The 25,229-nt window shown below is 35.2% G+C and overlaps 2 protein-coding genes across 11 annotated transcripts in view; one reads left to right on the top strand and one right to left on the bottom strand.

The window, feature by feature from the left end:
- The window catches only part of LOC131682173 (phosphopentomutase), a 207,858-nt gene that overhangs the window by 69,916 nt on the left and 112,713 nt on the right, over positions 1-25,229 (top strand). The window contains exon 2 of the mRNA XM_058963450.1: positions 22,530-22,591. The gene's annotated coding sequence lies outside the window, so the exon portion shown is untranslated. The remainder of the gene's footprint in view (positions 1-22,529; positions 22,592-25,229) is intronic.
- The window catches only part of LOC131682175 (uncharacterized), a 49,112-nt gene that overhangs the window by 10,715 nt on the left and 13,168 nt on the right, over positions 1-25,229 (bottom strand). For 4 of the 10 annotated variants that reach the window (XM_058963455.1, XM_058963454.1, XM_058963457.1 and 1 more), the window contains exon 1: positions 15,520-15,908. Coding sequence is in view for 1 of the 10 variants with exons in the window: in XM_058963453.1 (XP_058819436.1) it covers positions 20,236-20,390 (155 nt within the window). In the remaining 9 variants the exon portion in view is untranslated. Of the gene's footprint in view, positions 1-15,389; positions 15,909-20,235; positions 20,391-25,229 lie in introns of those variants that run through there. The other 6 variants (XM_058963453.1, XM_058963462.1, XM_058963460.1 and 3 more) reach the window with 6 other exon arrangements.

Raw genomic sequence — 25,229 nt, 5'->3', positions numbered from 1 at the left:
ACAGCTCGTAGATATTGGATTACCATATACATATATGATTTCTTTCACTAAGTATGTGCAGATTCACGCTGCTTAAGGGAGGATTAACGATCAAAATCATATTAGTTATAGAATTCGCGTTTCGACTTCGTCTCATCAGAATCCGACACTAACTTAGTGACAGGACTAAGCTAGCGCCGGATTGATGCTAGCTCCAAAAACGAAGACACAATTTGTGTTACTGGGCAAACCCCTAGTCCTGCGTGATGTTCCGCAAGAACTAGCGTCAATTTTGCGCTTGCCTAGACCTGTCACTAAGTTAATTTTGGATTCTGGTGAGAGGAATTGTAAACGCCTCCCCAATAACTAATTTATGTTATATTAGGTCAGGACATTCCAGATGACGTCAGATTAACTAGAACAGAAAAACAGTAAAAAGTTGTTGGAGTGGTAACCTATATCTGTTCATGTAACATCAAAAGTTAATCGTTCTTGACAATGTGTTTCCAAATAGGCAAAAACGTGATCGAAATTGTTTTGACCACGAAAAGACGATTTTTGAGCTATAGTGTCTTCAGCAAAGTTTGTATATAAAATATTCCCCATCTTATTAAAGTATTAGTTTGGTGATTAATCCCCCTAAAGCTGCGAAGCAAATTTTTGTTTGGTCATTTACGAAAATAATAAAAAACTATTCAGCAAAGTTGTAGGGAATATAATAAAAAACAACTTTGCTGAAGAGACCATGTATCTATCTTTTGATTTTAATACACATTTGTGGAGTGTTCTATGATACACCCCTGAAAATCACTTTTTTCAAAATAACTTTTCTGGTGATTTTTTAGAATTTCAAAAGGTTCTAAGATTTTGTTTGGTATAAGAAAATACACAATTTTTGTTATACAAGTTTATTTCTATCTCTTACATGTGTTGAGTTATCGAGATTTTTAGTGCCAAAAAAGCAACATTTTGGAATGTAACAACACTTCAATCCGCAAATTTCCGCAGGCAAAGCCATATTCATTCGAATCTATAAGGCAAACGCTATCGAATCCAGGGATAACCATTTGTCGCATGCTGTCTCTTGCATGCAAATATATATATATATATATATATATATATATATATATATATATATATATATATATATATATATATATATATATATATATATATATATATATATATATATATATATATATATATATATATATATATATATATATATATATATATATATATATATATATATATATATATATATATATATATATATATATATATATATATATATATATATATATATATATATATATATATATATATATATATATATATATATATATATATATATATATATATATATATATATATATATATATATATATATATATATATATATATATATATATATATATATATATATATATATATATATATATATATATATATATATATATATATATATATATATATATATATCTGTCTTGTTGTAAGCAATGAAGGCAGTGTTAAGTATGTTTCTAATATAGAAGTTTCTTGTATAGACTTACGGTTCGTGAACCAATGCTATGCGAGCTTCACCTTCCTGTATAAGTCGAGATAGATAGTTGTTGTACGTTTATGCTGGAGATTGATTTGTGCTATTCTAACCATTGTTGATTAGAGAACTGTACATTTCATTTCTAACATAAATTGCACAACAGCTAGAGAACACCAAGACAGTTGGGATGTGAATGCATATAGCAAGCCATATCAGGTTTAACTGGGACGCGATCATGTTTTGATTCCCACAATTTGCGTAGAATAAAGCGGTCCACAGTGTCGGAGATTCGCATAACACAGTAAGGACAAAATCCAAAATGCTCCGTGCCTGACCGGAACATTTTAGACCCTCCAGCCATTAAGTCCTCGGCACGGAACTACACCTTGACTTAAGGACTCAGTCACCTCTTACGACATGGAAGTAGGAATTCAGTAGCTCAATTTTTAGCCGGATGCAATACATCTGTACACATCCAAAATCGATAATTGAAATCCAGCAAAACTTCACCGAACTACCATCTGCCGAAAGTTTCACCAAACCACCAGCCACCAAAAATTCGGCAAAATAATACCGATCGTCGGTGAAAAAAAATTGATGTGTAGAGCGAACGTTCCGCTGCTTAATGCACTATACATGTAATATTATTATCTATAATATTAACAGTTATGTGTCCAACAAAAAACACCTTTAACAGGCCAACGAGGGTACCCGGGTACCCACAAATTGAAATGCTCATAACTATGGCTTCCTTTAACCGATTTGAACACTTTAAGATATTTTGGATTCAGAAACTCGTCCACTTTTTGATTCTGTACAACAGAAATGGAATAATGGATCTGGTTTTGGTAATCCGGATTTTCCGGAGTAATCTTCCAGTACTAGGATGTGATTTGTGAATTTTAATAATGTACTAGCAATATGAGTATCAAAACTCTTCAAATTGTCTCGGAAGTCTGTTTTTTATTGTTACGGGACCCTATGGCAACTTGAAAAATGGTATTCGAATGGAATGGCCACTCACGGCCCCACGGGAACCTGCTCCGAAACATCCGTTCCGGGGTCAAATCACCAAATGGTTCCAAAACCACGAGATACAGCCTACTGATGCAATTCCAAGAATTTTGATACCTATATTGCTAGTATTCCATCGAAGTTCGCAAATAGTACCCCAGCACTGGAACCTGCTTCCGGAAAGCCGGATTCTCGGGAGCCCAATTCACTTTTACCAAGTCCAAAAGTGGATGAGTTCCTGAATCCAAAACGGCAAAAAGTATCGAAATCGGTTGGATATTACCTTAGTTACGGGCATTTTAGTTTTGTGGGTACCCGGGTACCCACGTCGCCCTGTTACGTAGTAAAAAAATTCAGGAGCCCCTCCTCACTCCCACCCTTACTATATCAACAATATTATTAACCCAAAAGCTTCACTTAGTGAAGTTCTAAGATGTCACAAAGTTTCAATTTCCAGCTATGGATAAAACATAGGAATTTAATTAATTGAAACTTAAAAAGGTACCCGGGTACCGCGTCGGACACACAACGGTTAACCATAGCACGAATCGCATGGCACTAGGGAATTGCGGTTCCCTGTTTGGTGGGTTTTATCACCGGAACAGGTGGTCCTTAGTATAATTCTTAGGCGGTTGAAACAACCACTACCGATACTACACCCCGATCAGAAGAGCATAACAAAACAATAACACTATTATAACTATGGTTGATATTTATAACAACTGGAGTTATATTCAGATAACGGAATGGAAAATGGATTGCGGACAGTTTTCTATAGTATCAATATTATAACATAATCTATTATGAAACGATCAATTTATGAATTGATCGTTTGTTACTAGGTCACTGTAATTAGATGATTATATCTAATACAGTTCTCTCACAGAGGACGTATATACTTTTTGAAAAAAATATATCTCATTTAGTTTTAATTTTGATAAAATCATATCAAAATTTGTTACGAATTTGTTACCATTAGCCAGATTTTTGTTTTATTTTTTGTTATTTTAACAACTAACCAGTCGGATTTATAACATGTTCTGTTTCAAAATATTTTTGAAATAAATAACTACAGGTGTAATAAATCAGTTATGCCCTTCTGATCGGGACGGCTTATCTAAGCTGTTCGAAGAAAGAAGCTGACATTCGCCAGCAATACCTTCCGAAGACTGCGATTGGAAAGTATCACACAAAAGTGTTATATTCAATAGGCTGATCGCTTCACAAAGAGTATAGCTGGATTCATACGTTCAGTGAATATTAAGGCTCAAGTTACCTCAAGGCTTGGTAGTATGCGTAAGAAAAATTGTGTTCAGCTTTGCCACCAGATTATCCATTTAAACCTTTTCAAAACTCTAAAAGAAGAATATCAGTCGATTTATTAGATCATCACGATTCAATTCATGCAAAATACCTGCTGGAAAAACCATCGGCTTAGCTAAATGGTGCTTTTGAAAAAGTGGCTGTGATTTTTTATCACACTACCACACCGAGCTGGGGTACGCAACGCAACTGCGCAATGAAAAAACCACAGCCACTTTTTCAAAAGCACCATTTAGCTAAGCCGATGGTTTTTCTAGCAGGTATTTTGCATGAATTGAATCGTGATGATCTAATAAATCGACTGATATTCTTCTTTTAGAGTTTTAAAAAGGTTTAAATGGATAATCCGGTGGCAAAGCTGAACACAAATTTTCCTACGCACACTACCAAGCGTTCAATTCTAACACATGCTTAAAAAAGGTAACTTGAACCTTAAGGTCACACTCACATACACCCATACTCACCTACACACACCCACGTACGCACGCAGCTTGTGGGAAAAGTTACCACGATCAAAAACCAAAATACTACTGAAATCATGCGAATTTGAGTAGATTCTCTACCTTTTTATACAAGAACGGTATAAATATTTAATGTATACATGTGTTAAATGATGTGTATGACAGCGATAGCTTATTTCTACGACATTCTTGTGATGTGTGGTGAGAGTGTGCTGCAGCCGGAACTTTTGAGGCGCCGCTTTGCGAATTTATCATCATACACTGATTCCGTACGATACGGATGTCAATTGCTTTGTTCTTTTACTGGCAGATAAAAACCCAGAAAGATGATTAGTAAAAACAAACGCTGATTATTGCCTGTCAGAAGAGAAATGTAAAAATCGAACTTTTTATGATAATGATGTTATCTGACACATCTCTTCTTTCCAATCAGGTTATGTGTGTGATGCCCAATCAGTATAAGGGGTACCGATCCGTGATGTTTTGCGGACAAACGAGTCGATGGTAACGGTGTTATCTACTGAGCACTATTTATAATTTTGCTGCCTTTGAATCAGATCTCGAATTGGAATTCATCAACATCGCCATCGTAACCCAACATCCTGATCACGCTGGTCAGCTACATATGTCCATTTGTGGATATGTGTATTTTTATAGGCGGGGGGTTGTTCTATTTCTTGTTTTATATTGAAATAGCGAAAGATTGACATCTTCGTGAAGTGTTTATTCTTTTAAGGTTAGCCTGGTACTGTATTTTTGAAACTTTATTTTGACAGCTACATCCCACTCAAACCAGTTGGTTGATGTGTCAATATCACATTTCAATGACATATACATTTTTCAATCTACTAGTCATGATTCTGGGTTTCCCTGAGGATTTGTTTCTTTATCAACAATTGATTGATTTATCGGACGCTGCATCATAACATATTGTTTTCAATTTTCTATTTCGGTTTGAATATACATACATCTACTTATTGCGACTAAAGGAACATTGCAACAAGCCACGATGCTCTGTAAATAAATAGTTGTCAATTATTGTTTTGCGTTTGAACTACCCATTAATAGGAAGTTCCTTGGAAGAGAGGAGTACATCTATGTCAAACGTATTTTGATAGTATCGTTTCAATTTGTTATCTTGTATTGAGGTGTTGTGAAATTAATCTTATCATGAATGTCATGATCATTCATTCAAGTCGTGTTTGTTTTTTGGCCATAAATTGACCTTTCCCGATTTATTTCTTCTTTAATTATGTTGTATGCAGCACCATCAACATGTACGAACACGATAAAAAACTATTTAGAACTAAGGAGGAAAGTTTCATAACTTTAAATATCTTGGATTAAAAAAACTTTCACAAATTGCACAATCAAACTCTTCGAGAATGTAAATAGCTTAAAAAATCTGGCTCGTGGCGAAATTTCAAATGCGACACAGCAAAGTTCGAGCGAAATTCTAGGCTGAAATTGCGGTTTGGTCAGCAAAGTAGCCTGTGAACTAGGTAAAAATGAGCATACTTAGGTAATTTCGTTGAGTAAAAATATTTAAAAAAATTTTTTTGGCTTTGCAGAATGTATTTGTCTTTTCAGTCAATTTTCATACAATAATGTTACATTTGAACAACATTTTCCTAAGTTTTCATCGCAAAATATTGAAAATTGGGTGAGTGGCAGTGAATCTTTAAAGGGCACCTCGAAAAAATGCAGTGTTTACCATAACTCAACATCTCAATCATTCTGAAAATAATGAAAATTTTTAGTAGGGGACCCGGGGCTATTAAGACCGTGGAAGTAATTCGGACCCTATCAACTTCTCATAAAATCGTAAGATTTTCTGATCGTCGTATATATTTGTGGAATCTCTATTCTAAAACATTAATTCCTCATTTATTTTTTTACTTATAATATGTCAATAGATGTTTTTGTAGCAATAATCGGATTTTTGGCTTTGAAGCGCTACAAAAAATTAAACAGTCGAGCAAAAAATAAAAGCTTCTGTCGTTACCTGGAAAATGATGTGAAGAATAACTGTGCAAAATTTCAAGACGATTGCTTCAGTAGATTTGGAGTTAGGGGCCGTTCATATACCACAAAAAAACTTCGTTTTAACCCCCTCCGTGTACAATTCCTGTACCCCTACCTCCTTCCTAGGATTTCCATGTAGACTTTCTAATTTTTTTGATTAATTTAATCAATTCTCAGATTTTTTTTCTATGTTGTGGACTACTGTGGCGAAGAAGGACTGAATGAATATCGCTCAAACTTCAACCACAGAATACCAGACACTACTTTAGCCTTTGTGAATTTTCCATGGAAATATATCATTTCTGAACAATATTATGATGTTTTATATTTACGTTTTATAAATTTATCATAATAACATAAAATTGAAAGTAACCTATTGTTTCTTGAATTAACTCGTCATTACAACCCTAAGGTCCGGAGCAATGCTAATATTTAAACTAATGATAAAGTGGTCTGGTGTGGGGTGAGCTATCGTTTTTGTTATGGGAGGCCTCCCTGTCAATTTGTTCTGAAGACGCCACAGCATAGGTAGCTCATACCGGTTTTGTTTAAGCGTCCAGTAGGCAATTAAGCGCTGGATAGTCTGCGAATTATTTTGTATATTGACCAGATGCAATTTCCTTCACTTGTTGGAATTGGCATGACCGGCGTGGAAGTTCGCTAGCATTTAGTCTGTTTTTTCATCTTTTCTCGACGTACCTTCCGTGGATCGACATCCTTGCTGTAATATTCCGGCAATGAGCCATTTTTAGAACCACAAAGCGATGGGTGTCATTACCTCGAACCTGACCCATTTGCATAGAGGCTGCTGGGCCTAAGTCACTTAGAAAGCAGCGTAGTATGAATTTCGGTTGCACTAAATGCACACTTCCATTCTTTTCTGATTACGAATGTAACAAATCAGCCGCTGTCCAACCGGAGGAATCATTTCTGTCGAATCGAATCGAGTCGATCGCAGAATTCATTTTCTTTTTCTTTTTTATTTCGAAAAATCGTTTTTCTCATCTGTAGATTAAAATATCGATAAGGCGATCGTTTTTTTCGGAATCCCCGTCACTACGGTAAGGTATTCTTACACAAGGCATAAGTAATGTCATTACTGAGAAGTAATGTGACTTTTACACGGAGTAATGACAGAATTTATATACAATTTCAGTCCTGTCATTACTTAGTTATGACACTTTTATTGTGTGTGTAAGGGTCCTTAAAGATGTTCATAAACAAATAACGTTCGCGCATTTCATTAAAAACAATTTTTTGCGAAACATTTTTCGCAATCACGGTTTCTGTCAAAAAATCTCCACAATATTTATTCACAAAAAATAGGTACCTACTATAAGAGTGCATCTAAATCTTTTAAACATTTATCGTGAACGTAACGAACAAAAAATACCACAATTATTGTACTCAATAGTGGTGAACAGTTTGAAATAAAATCGATTTTGCCAGATCGATTCTTTTAGTTTAAAAAAATCGGTGTTGTCAAATCCTAAAAGATCGAATGATAAAAATAATATGTAAATAAATACACAAACATTTCTAAGATGAACGAAAATGGATTCGTGCGACCAACGAAATCGTTCGTAATATACACAAACATTTTTTTTAAATAACGAGACATTTCGGTTCTTTCACGAATAATAATTTTGTTATCAACGATAATATTCGTGCAATGTACACTAAATATGCAAAATTTACGAAAAGTTTCGTTCATCAAGCGGCCATTTCTTTAGTTCATGAAATTTTCGAAACCTACTATTTACAATCCACGAAAATACTTCGTTGCAAAATCGACGAATGAGCTCGTACATTGCACTATCATTTTCATTCTAGTGACGAATTTATATTTTTAGTGTAGTTTGTGGATATACCTTACTAAGAAGCTATACCTGACGCAAATGAGGGATTCCATAAAAAACTGACCCATCACAAAATATGACCATCGCCGATTCGGACGAAACTTTGTAGTTGTGTTCGGTTTATGAATCTTCATGATTTTCTCTGGCAATTTAACTACTTTGATTCAAGAGCATTGTTGCAAAAGGGCGTAGACGTTTCTGCGTGCATTACTTTCATTGTTTTTTGTTCGATTACTGTATTTTAAATAGCACAACTATCTGATAACGTGTTACAGGGAATGAATACTTCTGCATGAAAAAATATTCACTAAAAATGTTGTGTCATTTTTCACAAAAACAAAAAAATATGTTAAAAGTTACAAAAGAAAGCATTTTTTAAACTGTTTTATATTTGGTGAAAAAAAACCTAAAAAAAGAAACATTTTGACTGTGATTGCATGATGGAGAACTTAAAAAAATGTAACGATAACTTTATACATGTTTTAAATTTCATACTAATAGACATACAAAACTAGAAATTCATTGCAGAATATGATTCTAAGCGTCATTTTAAATCAAAATGTATTAACCAAAAATCTTCCAAAATGCAATAGTTATGGAGATATTTGAAATTTTGCTCCAACCAAAACAATTAATTCGTAAAATTATGTTATTCGCGTTTCCCCATCATAAGGCATCAATAATCAACTGTTTATTGTTTAAGAGATGTAACAACAACTTTTAACATTCATACTATTAGCACTCAAAAATACAATTTTCTCAATGAATATGATTCTAAATGCCATTTCAAATCAAAATGCTCTTAACAGAAATTTTCAAAAATGTAGTAGTTCTCGAGATATTTAAAATTTTATTTTAACAACACAGTTATTCTCTTTTATTTCGACCTTTTCATAATAGGTTTTTCATTCAAAATTTTCTTTAACTTTTTTTTGACATCAAGGCGATATTATAAACCATTTGGAAGCTACACGAAAACACAATCACATTCAAAATGTTTCTTTTCTCTTTAGGTTTTTGTTGACAAAATATTAAAAAATTAGCAGAAGGTTTTTTGCAATTTGAATTATTAACTTTTTTGTGAAAAATGACGTAACGTTTCTTTTAGTGTATTTTTTTTCTTGCGAACGTATACATTCATTCTTTGTACCTTGTTCTCAGTTAGTTTTGTTGTATAACATACGGCAAATGAGTTTTTTTTTCTGAGAATGCTACATGTAGAAACTTTCACGTGCTTTCGATAAATTGATATTGAGTCAAAATAACATTGACTGTGGAAAATGATTAGTCGTTCATGCCGGTGAAATGTGTGGAGTTTCATCGGAATCTATGTCGGTCACGATATTAAAGATTTTCGGACGGATTTTCGTGGAATTTTTCAAATGTTCATTTAATGAACATGAGTTTGCTAGTTTTGAAAGATGGCCGCTTTTTCCGGGCACTTTGTTCCGGTCACATTTCCAATTTCTTTGCAATAATAATTCTGAAAAAAAGTTTTCGAGGAAACCATAGACTTCCAGAGCCAGAGTTCTGGATCTTCCGCAACGATACGCATACGGTCTATATCCCAGTCACAAGTACGAATTTATGCGAATGATATTCCAAAAAATCTTAGAACTCTAGGACAATGCTTATGAATGGGCCAGTTCCACTGATGTTCCAGATTTTCCGGAAGCTCATTATGTAGCCAAAAACATGTGTAGGTCATAAGTACGAACTTATTCAAACGAGAATTCAAGAAACACTAAAAACCCATGGGTCTAAGACCAGCTTTACGAACTGATCAGTTCAGCGAATGTTCCAGATTTTTTTTCCGGATGGTTATTATGTGACCAATACGGTCAATTTTCACTCGGAACTAGACATTTATGCCCATGCAACGTGAATAAATGTTCTCGAAAAAACAGCATAATTCTAGAAGCAGATTCATGGATTAGACAGTTCTTCGGATGTTCCGGATTTTCCTGTTGATTTTCACGTAGAATCCATTATTTGAATCAGAGTATCAATTTCATTTTATTTTGGGATTTTATATAAGCTTTCAAGATTATTACAAAACTTTGGGATCAGTTTCATTGATTGACCACATTGCACAGTGGTCCGAATTCACAATTTAGGAAGACAAAAATGTTTGGGGCTGAACCTTATGTTTTAGAGCTATGATGTCTTCAGAACAAATAATCAGTATTGATTAGGCCATCTCCAGATGTAGATGGTATTAGGATGGCTCTTATTGTTAGGGTGCTTCAAAAATTATTTTCTGATTGTGAGTCTTCAGCAACATTGTAGAGGAACTTACACCAAGCAACATTGCTGAAGACGTCATAGTTGTATCTCCAAAGGTTTTTATTTTATAGCTATTTTAATTGAGCAACTTAGGGTGTTCCTAACAAAAACAGTTTTTTTGCTCTAACTTCTTTATTTTTTATTTCTCATGAACGGTGTCTTGAGACAACTTGTAAAGCTTATCGAGACAATTTTTTTCATAATAGAAGAATTCAGATATCACTTTTAGAACCGAAGTTATGAGTAATATTGAATAAAAAATAGGTCCTTTTGAAATATTTATATCTAAAATTGGGGCAAACAAAAATAATTTCTTCTTTTTGCATTTCAAAGAGAATACTTTCAGGCATGTTTAGAAAAAAATTGCGAAGGTGATATTTCTGATAAAAATTTTAATGAAGTTTGAAAATTGTGATTTTACTACTGAAAAATGCCTCATGTAGAGTCAAAATTTCTCGAATGGGTCACCCAAATTAGGTAATATCGCAATTTCGATGGAAGATCCATTTTTTGGTAGTATGTGGCATTGCAAAACCAAATCCAGATGGGTTCCGCGAAAAAAATATTTCTTTATAATTTTTTTAAGCTGCATACAAGGTAATCGATTTCCAAATACGCTATACTCGTCCTCACATTTAATTTAGAATTATGTAAATGGCGGACCAACTTTTTTTCGACGGCATGTTGTTAGGTACAAAAAGTAGTATATGTGATATATTTTTTTCTAACGAAAAAGATTTATTCCATTTTTATAGACAATTGTTTAAAAAATCTACAAAATAGAAATTTTTCGGATTGGAAAAAATCACGAACAATCTGTGACAATTTTATTGCTGATTAGTTCGTTAAAATTTAATTAGGTCGCCCGTAGTAACATTTTAAATATAAGCGGGCTAAAAACTTCAAATGTCAATATTATCACAGACTAAAACACATAGAACTCGAAAACATTTCTTCGCCCGCTTTAACGGTCATTTTTAGTTGGGACTATGGTCGCATTTGAGATTATGGCGCCACTGATATATCGTCGATGTTGTGCTATCTAATAACAAACGCCATTTTGGGGTAAACTTAGTTAGGTATGCCATATCACTTGTCTAAAAAATCTCTACAAAGTCGCGTTTTCAGAATGTTAACATTCTGCTTGGTTACTGAGATATAGTGAGAAACGTGCTGAGAAATTTTAAATTTTTTGCTTCAAATGACTGTTTCTGTGCATTGGCTCCAGTTATCTTGATGTATAAGATATTTTTTGTGTAAAATTATTTGAGAAACACAATGACATAATCATTTTCGAAACAAAAATACACAATTTCTGAGAAATATGCAGTTTAGGTTTTATACCGGAAATGTAGCACTGTAACTAAAAATAAGTATTTATTTCTAGATTCCCTGACCAATTTCCTTCAAAATGTACCTCACCGATTGTTTATAGACCAAATATAGTCAAATATATGAATAAAAGTTAATAAATTAATGATTTTTTTTCTATGGAAAATTTTCTATCAATACACACCTATGACACGTGTGAGTGCGACTTTTGTTTACATTTATAGTAAAAACTCGCAACATAGTCAACCGGTCTTCGTAATATTTGAGATGTTAATACAGAGTAGATAGATGCATCAATTGTCTTCTTTGAATTGTTTTTACCAAGATTGAATTTACCAATTTAATCTTAAACATTAACAATCATTTTTCTCGAAATGTGCTAAATGGCTCTTGTCATAAGATAGGACAACAGCGACGATATGCGCAAGTATACGGGGAATAGACCACTAGTGAAAAATTGTGCTTGAGCCTGAGGGATAACCCTTTTGTAAATTAATGGCTGGGACCGTGTATAAAAGGTGGAGCTAGTGTTCTAGTAAAATCCGCGGATCGATATTTTTTTAACGAATTTTCTTAAAGTGTTATGTCTGTTAACCTATGATATTATGGTAAAAACAAAATTTTTTTAGGTGCCCATCTTGATTTGGTTTTGCAATGCCACATACTACCAAAAAATTGGATCTTCCATCGAAACTGTGACAATTTGGGTGGCCCATTCGACAAATTTTGACTCTATATCAGGAATTTTCGGTAGTAAAATCACAATTTTCAAACTCCATTTAAATTTGCCTGAAAGTATTCTCTTTGAAATGAAATTATTAAATTAAATTATTAAGAAATTATTTTTATTTGCCCCAATTTTAGATATAATATTTCAAAAGGACCTATTTTTTATTCAATATTACTCATAACTTCGGTTCTAAAAGTGATATCTGAATTATTCTATTATAAAAAAAATTGTCTCGATAAGCTTTACAAGTTGTCTGAAGGCACCGTTTAAAAAAATAAAAAGTTAGAGCAAAAAAACTGTTTTTGTTAGGAGCACCCTAAGTTGCTCAATTAAAATAGCTATAAAATAAAAACCTTTGGAGATACAACTATGACATCTTCGGCAAAGTTGCTTGGTGTAAGTTCCTCTACAATATTGCTGAAGACTGCAATATTCTATCTACTCACAATCAGAAAATAGTTTTTAAGGCATCCCAACAATAAGAGCCACCCTAATACCATCTACATCTGGAGATGGCCTAATCAATACTGATTATTTGTTCTGAAGACATCATAGCTCTAAAACATAAGGTTTAGCCACAAGCATTTTTGTCTTCCTAAATTATGAATTCGGACCACTGTGCATTGTAACTTGTTCAGTGTTATGAGAAATATGTACTATGGTATCGCCGGAATCTGCATCGGAAGCGTAATGCGGAACATCCAAGGTCGGTCCAATCATATACAAAACTTATATGTATATTATTTTTGTTTTGATTCTGTTTATTATTAGTATTCCGTCAATAAACTTGTGATTTATGATTACGGTTCTGCATACTGTATGCCAAACATGACCCCATTCGGCACCGATTCCCGCTGGCCAAACTCTCCAAAAACGGTAATATTCACAAAAAACTCAAAGTTGAAACTAACAATTTGGGTACAAGTTCGTATAGATTTGACTGAAAATGTGTCTTAAAATTGAGTTCGAAATCGGGGTCAACATGACCCGATAACACCTTATTCGTAACTTTTTTGGTACAGCACTTCAGAAATGTCCAAAAAATTTAAACTAGATTGAAAATCGTTCGTTGCGTTGAGATTTTGCATTATAACGTAGGTACACCGCGATTTTTCGAGGTAAACACTCCGTAGATTCTGTGTTACTGTCCCATTTTTTAACATTTCGCTTGGAGATAAAATTGGTGGACAATACTCATATGATTCAGGCCTCCTCGTAGGAGACATAATTTGTAAATTTCATGTTACAATATGTGATGAAATCTGATGAATATTTAAGATTATGATTTTATTTATTGTCAGATAATAAACTAGGCACAAGTAGAGAAATCTCTTGTAAATCATTGAAATGTTAAGCAATTTCCTGCATTACCGAATTCCACTCACAGTAAGGAAGTAGTAGGTACGTCGAATTTCACAACATATTCATATATCCGCGATCGCCTAGGCTGAACGCTGTTTATATAATTTGACATTGGTGCGCATTTACGTAGAAGATGTGCATGCATATTTGCATTTTACTCTACGTGGAGCTTTCCATATGTTTACTTAAGAGGTTATATACCTTTGAAGTAGGAGAAGGTGATTTTTATCCAAGAGTTTTGTGGTTCAGAAAATAATGCACTGGATTCATAAGCTTGTCGTATGTTCGAGCCCCGGCCAGGAAAGACCTTACATCGGTAGGATCGTAACACTAGCCCTTTAATTGTGCGAAGTCTGTCGAAATAGAAGGACAAATTCCGTTTCAGATCGTAGTATAAAGGCTCTGGTTGGCTTTCACTTATATGTTCGGTGTCGAAGTGACCCATTTCGCTGGGTATTCGGCAAAAGCCGCAAATATTCACTCTAAATTGCAGAAATGCATTGCTGAAGTAATTTTTTGCGAAAAATGTATGTCCCGTTGATAACCTTCATTGGTTTCAAACGATCGTTAGCAATAAGATGAAATACCTGTTATTTGTTATAAGCCGCCATCATGTCTCATGATTGCATACTTGACATTCACCGAATTAAACCATAACATTGTAGTCAACACAACCAGTTAGTTGAATCTTCGAAGGCCGAAATCTTCGATGTTGCCGGATAGTTTTTGTTCCAATCATTACGCTTTTCGTTAGGAGCCATTGGAAGAATTTTTGGAATGAGCACAGAAACGAAATAACAAAAGGCCTGTGTTAAGCAAAACCGAACCGAGCGTCATAATTTTTTTCTGATGCGATTTTTTTGCCAAAATTTATTTTTCGATAGCTTACTATTACTACCGAAGGCGATTCGGTAGTAATAGTAAGCTATAACTTATTCAAGTTCTCAGAAATAAATGTTTGTGTCTATGCTGCCCGCGTTATGATAGATGCGAAAGAACATTAAGTTATATATCTCAAAATGGCGCTTGTTCTTTTTTGCTTTAACACAGGCCAAATTAACATTGATCTGGATAAACCAAGTCTGTTGTCCGTTTAGAAATCTCACAGTTTACTTCTATCATTTATGTCAAATCTTGCGTATCTCTTCTAAATCATCAACATAGTTACTCATCCTGTTCATGTTTGAAGTTGTTTTTTGTACTTGAAGTAATTTGTTCTTTGATCTCGGTTCCATTCATCAGGGAAATAGATGATTCATAACCTCAGACTATTTTTGTTTGTTAGATTCAGTGTACGAGATCGTAGCGTGTTTTGTTTTCACTTGTTGAACAATGTATGCAGCATGTGGACTTCTGGAAGCGGCATAGAAATCGCGTGTTTATCTGCTTCCTCATTTAAATATATGCATTATTTTGTATCACTGTCCCTACCATCACCATCAGAACAATCAACAAATGCGTCAAGTACGCCATACAATTAGATTTAGCAAATTTGCAATTGTCACTCCAGCAGCGGGGGGTAGTGAACTGTAATCCCGTCGCAGAAGATTATGCTCTATCAACGTACAATGTCACTACACATATGCCGTAATTTGAATAAATCACCTAAAATTATGATAACCGCATTTTTAAATTGATTGATAATCGGATTAATAGCGCGTTAAAGTGTCAAGCTCGAGCAATATACGAGCGCAGAATATTAAGTGATGTACCGAGTAGCACTATAGTTTATCTCGCCGTTAGACCACTTTTGCTTTAAGGTATTCTGATCTCACGAATTTTCCGCGATCAGGTGTAGAACGGGGTTTTTAAACACGCTTCGATATTCACGACTTTCGACGGTAGTTTTTCGGCGTATGATCATCCAAAGTTTACCCGCGGCGATTTGTCGTTCGCGTCGTATGCAATGCTACTGCCGCTGTCCCCAAGAATTGAGCCGATTGGAGACGAGAGGATGATCCGAATCAGTCGTAGATCAGAAAGAAACTGTTATCATTGGAATTATTCTAATCAGCAAGTGGCCATACCGAGACCTGAGAGAGCGAGAAAGGGTGAGTTTCAAGAATGGAACAAAAAGTACACAGCACTATCAATCGAGACCGCCTGCAAAGAGCATTCGTACCGCTCGACTCATACGAATCTGGGGATCAGCGCTCGACGCAAACCGCCGAAGTAGAATTCGCTTCAATTTATAAAACCGACGCCTGGCACGACCCTTACAGTTTGTTACCATAGGTAGGTATGAGATTTGCAAATTGCACAAATACGTACACATATACGCAGCGCAGCTGGATCTCGCGGTACTCTGGCGATCTGCATAGATAATTTCACCTAAGCTCAACCGTTTGGTTTAGTACAATTGTTCGAAACGGTTGAGTGTTCTAGAAAGCTTTTCGGTGCTGATAGTACGAGACACGCTTCAATGAAATACCGTGTTCTGTTATAAAATGCAAAGGCATAGTTCCAATTTGATTATTGATAGTAGAAACTAGGTCTTGTACTATTTCGGGTGCATTTGCGATTGGGTTTTTGTTCAATTTCGTACATAGGAAGATATTCTATAGCGAATTTAAATCTACACTTGGAAAACATGATTCACACTCAAAAATATGCTGAAAGTTGGGACAATCGTGAATGGACGTTGAAACTTAATAGCTCAGTTTTGATTATTGTAAACGCATCTTAACCTTACATACTCGAACTATCATATTCCTATAACAATGTGAATTGGAATCATTATTGCTTAAATCTATTTGTTTAAACAATTTATTTCATGATGTCTTCTGTCTTAATGTTTTTTTTCAAATTATAAAATTGAGAATCGCTGCACTTTGATAATTTGAGCTAACATTTACCGAATTCCAATAATTGCTCCACGTTGGAGTGAATTACACACTGCAATCGATGAGTGGAAAACAATCGTTTCGCGATGCAAATATCAAAAGGAACCTGAATCGTTAGTCAGTCTTCGTTGTTTAAGCGAATTAGGACTGATGAAGTGACATAAGTAATAGTACAATAGTAGTTATAAAGGTTTTTGTCAAGCAAAGATTTTTAGTACGAGTCGAACAAATCATTCCTAACTACGTTTAAACAGTTCTAAACGAGAATTTCAAATGAGGCAAGCATTTTTCAATAGCGTTTCAACGAATTGCAGATTGCTTACCAATTTTAGCAATGAGGCCGATCTATGGTGTAGCTTTGGAGATTAAATTTGAAGAAGATTTGAAGAAAGTGGATGCCTGGCTCGCGAAGAAAAATCAATATCGCAGAACACAGAACCTGACTTGGAGGATACATTAACGGGTCCCTCAAATACCGACACTGAAGCGGACTTCCTGGCACAGAAAAACATCGATTAGGTCGAATATACAGGCAAGCAAAACAAAATATTTGACCGTAATTCAAGCAATGTACAAGGATGTACCAGATAAAATGATGGATGGATGAGTTGCCCCTTTTCTTCCTTACTAAAAAATCGAACATTCGTAATACCTATGGAGATTGCGTGGGTTCTCCGTATCTTCTTAAGTGGGTATTCAACTAACGTTTCCTTCCATCTAGCGATCGTAAGCACATGGCCAGGTGTGCAGTGAACTATATTGCCGTTCTACATCCAATTGCCCCATGTTGCAAAACTGGCAAATGAGAAAAACGCGATTGAAGATGAAAATTGTGTTAGCAATCTGGAGGGAAACGGTGCAACAAATAAAGCTTTATTGTCTAGAATTACGTTCATAGCAATCGTTTCCAATAGAATCAGTCCAGTTTTTCATTATAGAGATGCAATTAACGTTAGTTTTTACGAAAAATGTTAAGTGGGACTGTTATGCCGAGAAATCGAACGGAAATCGGAAAATTCTACGCATGTCAGTCCCATAACAATCTAAGCAAACGATTACATATTTCTTAATACAAAAGTGTATGTCGTGAGTTTTTTCGTTGCTCGGGAGATTTATTGCTTCATCAAAATCTGAAATAGGGTAAAGTGCCTATTTTCACTCTATTTAGGAGGGTATCTCACAAATTCATTAACTACTCTGCCTATACTCGATTGAGTGCGTATAATTTGACATCATCAACTTTGATTCGTTCTTGCGAACCAATTTTATAACACAAATGGCCTAATAACGAGAAAATGCTAGTGTTTGATAGCAACGAAAGTTCGATTCGAGTGCCCTAATTGTCGCCCTACCATTTGACCCAACGTGTTAAACAAAAATAGCAAATGCTGCGCTAACCAACGGCCTCAAATTTAATAATAGAAACATTGCGAAAATAGGCTCATTATCCTAGATGCGTTCACCATGTTATGCAAGCGTCGATAGTTATGAAGAGCTTTACAGGATTGTTCTCACTGCTGTAATCAATATTACCACGACCATCTCTTTTTTAATGAACCTGTATTTTTCCATCAATTTCTTCAGTGCCCAACATCTAGTGAAATGTACTTCTTAACTAAACACTACGTAAATATTTTGTTATTGCACTCTTTTTTGGGTTTTTTGTTTGTGGGACAATTATGCCTAGAATTTCAACAATGGGACAAACAGACTTGGTATTTTTTCACAAAGTCTTCGAACAAACTGTATGATTTGGATGTGTTTTCTGAAAATATACTTCAAAAAAGACTGTTTGATGAAAAAAAGTGAAAATGATCAAAAAGTAACATGGGACAATTATGCGTAGAACGGCAGTTTACTATTGCATAAAGAGATTTCACTGTATCAGCCACCCATGATGAGTGCGGTCGTTTTTCCTACGCTATGCTATCCTAAGAACATGCATGGGTCGTAGTACTTCATTTTCATATCCTGTATTTCGTAATGTAATATTGGACACACAATGCAAATTTTGGATTAAAGTATAAAATTGCAAAGTCTGAATATCAGAGTGATTTGGAGAACATATGATAAGCTTTAGCTCAATGTGAACATGATATTTTGTATACTCCCGATTTGCTCCGTATTTCTATCGGATCTTTTGTGGATGCCAGTATTGATTTTAGTTGATAGTTTCTACTACCGAAAACTAGATTCACATTACGATAAAGTTTATATTGGACAAACTAAGAGAACGCTAGAAATTCGTTTCAATGAGCACATTGCAAAAATAGCAAAAACCATTAAGGAATTTGTCAAATTTACCATTTCAGTTCTAATCTAAGGTACCTACCGACAACCTCCGACCAGTTTTCTGTAGAAATGGCTTCAACAATACTGTAATTTCTTATAGGCTGATACGAACACTGACGAGGACTGTAAGTCATAATCGAAATACTAGTATTTGTTTTGATAGTGAAGAACAAGTGTATTTTATTTTTATTTACATAGTGTAATTAACATCTGTCTTAAGTGTGACATTCCACTAAGTCGCTCAAAAAGTTGTTCAAAATTGCATTTTTGACATGTGAACTAAATTTTGTTACCAATATTGGGATGACCTTGTTATCGGTATGATCTGAGTGGAAGAAGAAATGCTTTCTGTTTAGTTAAATATTTGGAATAATTCCTTGGAAGCTATCAAAGCCCTGCGATGAAAGATATTTTGGTTTGATTTGTTGTTGTACCACACATTTGCAGTGTTGACACTAACACTACATTTCTGTTTTTACCATTTTTTTTGTTAACCATTTTTGTTAACCACCTATTGAGTCAATTTGTCAACAGTTTTTTCGGCATTTAATTAGCAAGGGTCGGTTCCGACAGCATGAAGTAACAAGTTACTTTACGCTTGTTCGGACATGCCGTAGACTCAGGTGATTCGCATTTCTAATGCCAAAAGACCCTGACCCCTACGGTAGCAGACAAAAGGTTAATTCGCCGGTGAGCTCTAAGCTTGCATATATGATCCTTCCACGCTTTTTCTAAACTTTCTCCTTTCAACATCTTGCTCTCCCTTGAGTACTATGGCTCTAAATATTGAAAAAATATACTTCACCTTCCAGTCTCTTGCTAATTAAATGCCGAAAAAACTGTTGACAAACTACATTTCTGCTCTCAAGTTAGTCTTTCCATCTTAAAGTCGTAAGTAACTAATCGCCCCTAAATTCAACAACGTTATTTCAGACCCCAAAAGAAAGTAAGAAAATACTGTCTTCGCTAATAATTTTTTTTTTTTCATACAACCACGAGCCAGTCTAATGGGCACTCGTATGAATGGAAAGACAAATTATGTATCAACAAACCTATGTCGATACACTTTAGACTATTATGATATTCCTGTTTGAATTGAATACTTATTTCACTTGAATGTCAAACAGGAACTTTCGGACGCATATGATATGTATATATGTATATATTAGTCGAAATTACTACCTACCTTAATCCGAAATCGCGTAGGAAAATTGAACACAAATTCCTTGTGATCAGTCAGGATGAGAAATGGTGGGGCCAGGAGATTGCGAACCGATTTAAATAGTACTAGCGGAACGAAACAAATTGCGGACACTGCCAGCGCTGGCCATAACTCATAATCTGCAATAGAGGGAGAGAGGTGAAATACATAAATATATCTAGAAATTGCGTTTTTCTCAAGCACCGTTACGGTATGCACGAATGTCGACAACCGTGATATTAATCGATTTTAGTTTGGGAACAAAATCTATTTTTAACGTTTGACAGGATAAGTATTTCATACATGCTATAAATAATAATACAGTGCGTCTTGTTACTGTTCGACTGTCTGTAGTAGAAGATGACCCTAATGCCAGTTTTCCGAGAACCCTGGATATGTCGTATACTGCCAGTTGTAGTTTTTAAACCGTCTAAAAATACAATACAGACCTCCTGTTCCAATAGTAAAAATCCACAAAACACAGTAACCTGAATTTTTGATTATACATCCAGGTTGTGGAAACGCTATTGCACGAAATATGACTTTTTTAAATTCTCTAAAACTCGTGCACCGTGTGCACTAGCGCAAACTTCGGAACGTTAAATAATCGAATGTAAATACGCGCAGTTACATACGTTAGTCCACTCGTCATATTTCGAACTAGTTAACATACAAACGCTCGAGTCTTTCGCTATGTCACAATCCTTCTCAAAGAGGCGTACATTCAATCGCTACAGACCCTCGGACCCCCTCGATTTTCCAGAAAATAGCAAGACTTTCTGACTATCGTACATATTCGTGGAAACGAAATTTTGAACCATTAATTTTGAGAGCTGAAGTTGATTCTTTGTTCTTTGTAGAAAGGAGATACAACGTGTTTCGTTGTTTTGCCATTCTCAAAACAAAAATCATTACAATGGAAAAACCGTGGTTAAGGCAAAAAATAAAAGTGAAAAAATAAAAGGTAAGTGTTTTGAAAAGCTTGAGGCTCCTATTTTATGGAATGATTTTTGTTTGGGTGAAAACAGAGATATATTCGAGACGCTCTCCACTTTTGTGCGATATGAGCGTACGGGGCTATTCGGACCGCATATTCCGTCAACCACCGTTTAGCGGCTTGCGGCTGCACACCATTGCACGCGTCACAGCCAAGAAAATACATGCGCCGCCAATCGACAGTTGTGACATACCAAATTAAGTTTTTGAAATAGTAAAAAAATAAAAAAAATGACGATCTGAATTGCCCCGTAGGGAGGTCCGAATTACCCCTACATTGGAAAAACGTAGAGGTTTGCAAATCTTCGCCTAGCGCTGCCATTGAGTGGTGCAACCAAAATATAGCTGAGGTTTCAAACTAACAATTAGGACTTTGGACCGGTAGCTTTTTTCACATCTATCCACCTAAAAGGGCGGTTTACTTAAGCAGGTCCGAATAGCCCCGGGTTCCCCTATACATTGACAACACATTTCAGGGCGTCATCGCCGGGAACACTAGTGATAAGAGGGAATTCATTCTCTTCTAGCATAAGCAAATGGCACTATGTTATATACACGCGACATACATAGTCACAATAACATACAAACGCACGATTTCTTTAAGCTCATCCACACACACACACACACCTACGCCTAACGCCAACATAAAAACGCTCGGTGATTAAATTAACGTTTTAGTGCTTACAAATTTATAGTCGTGGTCTAGCGCGCGAGTACATAAACGCTCGTTTCCACGCGATCGTGGGATCGCCACGTCTCCACATCTGAACCGTACACTCAATATCACTATCAGAATCACAGCCTGCTGCAATTGGTTTCAAGCAGTGTTCTAGTGGGTAACATTTACCGTCTCGTCTGCAATTGTAGTGAGCGATTTTGACAGGGAGCCATCCAAGAATCCAGTTCTACAGTTTCAGTTGGATCATGGACCACTCTAGAAAAATCCTTGAATATATTAAGGTTGAACAGAGAATTGTAAAAAATTGAAAACGCAAAAAAGCAATTTTTTTCCACACCATGTGTTAGATCTCCATAAAAATTAATCAGCTGGTGTAGAATTTTGTTACAGTACTGCTGATTGATTTTTATGAAGATACACGGTGCGGAAAAAAACAACTGCTTTTTTCGTTTTTGATTTTTACCCATTCTCTGTTCAACCTTAATTTCGGTCAAAATAAGGAATACAATTGTCCACCTCTTGTATTTATTTCTGAATCGACGATTATTATGAACAGTGATTTTTTTCTGTGTTGATTTTCATATTATTTTTTCTATATTTGTAGGTACCTACAGTTCTTCAAAATCCTTTGGTATTCGAACACTGTAGTCGTTTTCCTCACAAAAGGTATGTACTATAATTATGTTTTTTTCATAGAGTCGTTATCGGCAAAATACATGAAGTGTGGGTTCCGATATCGTTAATGCAAAGTATTGAGTACACCACCTCATGAATTCGTTTTAAATTTCTTAGATTATTTATTTATTTAAGTTATGTTACTAATTGGCACAATTCACAAGAAAAAATCATCTTCAAACCAGATTGTTTTCCTAACCCTTTGGGGTACAGGTCGATTATCCGGGGATTCGATTATCCGTGATTCGATTATCCGGGGAAAATGATTCGATTATCCGGGTGTTTTGAAAAAAATCAAATTTCAACTATAATGTCTTATTATAGTGCTAATTCGATCATTGCAGTCAATAGAACATTTTTTCGGGCAATTTGGAGGTCTAGGGTTAACCTCCTCTCAAATTTTAACCTACCTCAAAAATAGCTTATATATGGGTTATTCCGCGCAAAGTGACCTAAAAAACAAAACTTGGAACCGACCTTCATGGATTGGAACCAGTTTTGAAGAAATTGTTCATTTAGAGCCAATATATAATAACCTAAATTGTTGTGTCGTTTAAACAGCCCCTCAGTCCATGGGAACACTATTAACCGTTATGTGTCCGACGCGGTACCCGGATACCTTTTTAGGTTGAAAAATAATGAAATTCCGATATTTTATCCGTAGCTGGAAATTGAAACTTTGTGACATCTTGGAACTTCACTAAGTCAAGTTTTTGGGGTAATAATGTTTTTGATGTAGTAAGAAGGCAGTGAGGAGGGGCTCCTGAATTTTTTACTACGTCACAGGCCGACGTGGATACCCGGGTACCCCCAAAACTGAAATGCCAATAGCTAAGGTAATTTCCAACCGATTTTCATGCTTTTGGGTGTTTTGGATTCAAGAACTCATCCACTTTTAGACTTGGTAAAAATGAATCGGGTTATTTCAACCGGTTCTCGGGAATCCGGATTTCCGGAAGCATGTTCCAGTGCTTGGATGCTATTTGTGAATATCAATGGAATACTAGCAATATGGGTATCAAAATTCTTGGCATAGCATCAATAGACTGTATCTCATGGTATTGGAACCATTTGGTGATTTCACCACGGAACGGACATTCCGGAGCAGGTTCCCGTAGGGCCGTGAATGGCCATTCCATTCCAATTCCATTTTTCAAACTTCCATAGGGTCCCGTAACAATAAATAATAGACTTCCGAGACAATTTGAAGTGTTTTGATACTCATTTTGCTAGGGCATTATTTAAATTTACAAATCATGCCCTAGTACTGGAACATTACTCAGGAAAATCCGAATCACCAAGAACCAGATCCATTCATCCGGTTCAATGTTACAGAATCCAAAAGTGGACGAGTTCCTGAATCTATAACATCTAAAAGTGTCAAAATCGGTTAAAGGAAGGCATAGTTATGAGCATTTTAATTTGTGGGTACCCGGGTACCCTCGTTGGCCTGTTATAGGTGTTTTTTGTTGGACACATAACGGTTAATTTTAACAAATTGTTTAAAAAAATGTTTTTCTTCGGATTATATCTCTGGTACTGTTTGCACTAGAATCAATCAGCGAGATATTTTTTTTAAAGATTTGTGTAGGGATTCCAAAAAAATGAAAAGTTTTTAATGCCAATATTGCCAAATATGCAACTTTTTAATTTTACACTAAAAGTACTTTTTCCTCATAATACATCGGTTACTGTAGGCCACATAAAACGTCATTATACCTACATTGCTCGGTCGGTTTCTGGCTATCTCTTGGGATAATGATGACATGCTTCTCAGGATTCTGTTTGGATACTTTTCAAGATTCTGATCGAAGTTTTCTTAGCATCCCAATGGAATCTATTTCAGAACTTCGATTCAATATTTATCCGTATTTCTACGGCTTTTTCTCTGAATTTTGATGTAGGATTCTAGAGAAAAGCTTCTTAAATGTCTAGTGGAATATTTCTCAAGATAGAATTCTGCTGAAGATTATGCTTTATTTCAGATACTGACAGAATCATGGTCCTATTATCATTGGAATCCGGTGTAATATTCTGATGAATATCCTGCTTTGAGTTCCAGTGGACTTTGACACAAACAATATTGCTCTTCTCCCATTATCCCCTTCAATAAGTGATTCCTGCTCAGAATTCCAATAGCATCTTTAACCCGTTCGTGCCCTTCTGGTTGATGAACAACCATGTTTCTATATGACTATAACGTTTGGTTTACACAACGTCAAGTAAGGCTAATAACTGCGACTAAGATCTTTCATTTGAGCACTAAAAGTTATAAATATTAGCATTAGAACAGAAGTTATTACAATTAATCTGGTTGGGTTCCGCTGAAGCAGTGCTGCCAGGGATAGTTTCTGTTAACGGCGAAAATGAAATTTTGGAATATTTTCTTAGCCTGGGAATATTATTGAAAACTGCTAAAACTTTCTAATTTAGATTGCCCTCAATTACCTTTTTCATGCAATTGGACTAGATCGGAAGGTAAATATTGAGCAGCAGCAAAAGAAGCACCTATCTTTCTTAAACCAGGTTTTTCGTGTTTCTTGACGCCAACAGTTTTAAGGAAAAATAGTTTTGGGACCCTATACGTGGTAGAAAAAAGTTGGTCAAGAAATGGTTAACGAGATTCTGA

The sequence above is a fragment of the Topomyia yanbarensis genome, chromosome 2 (genome assembly GCF_030247195.1).
Source record: "Topomyia yanbarensis strain Yona2022 chromosome 2, ASM3024719v1, whole genome shotgun sequence".
Classification (NCBI taxonomy): domain Eukaryota; kingdom Metazoa; phylum Arthropoda; class Insecta; order Diptera; family Culicidae; genus Topomyia; species Topomyia yanbarensis.
The sequence above is the reverse complement of the archived record's forward strand: the minus strand, read 5'-3'. Positions and strand labels throughout refer to the sequence as shown.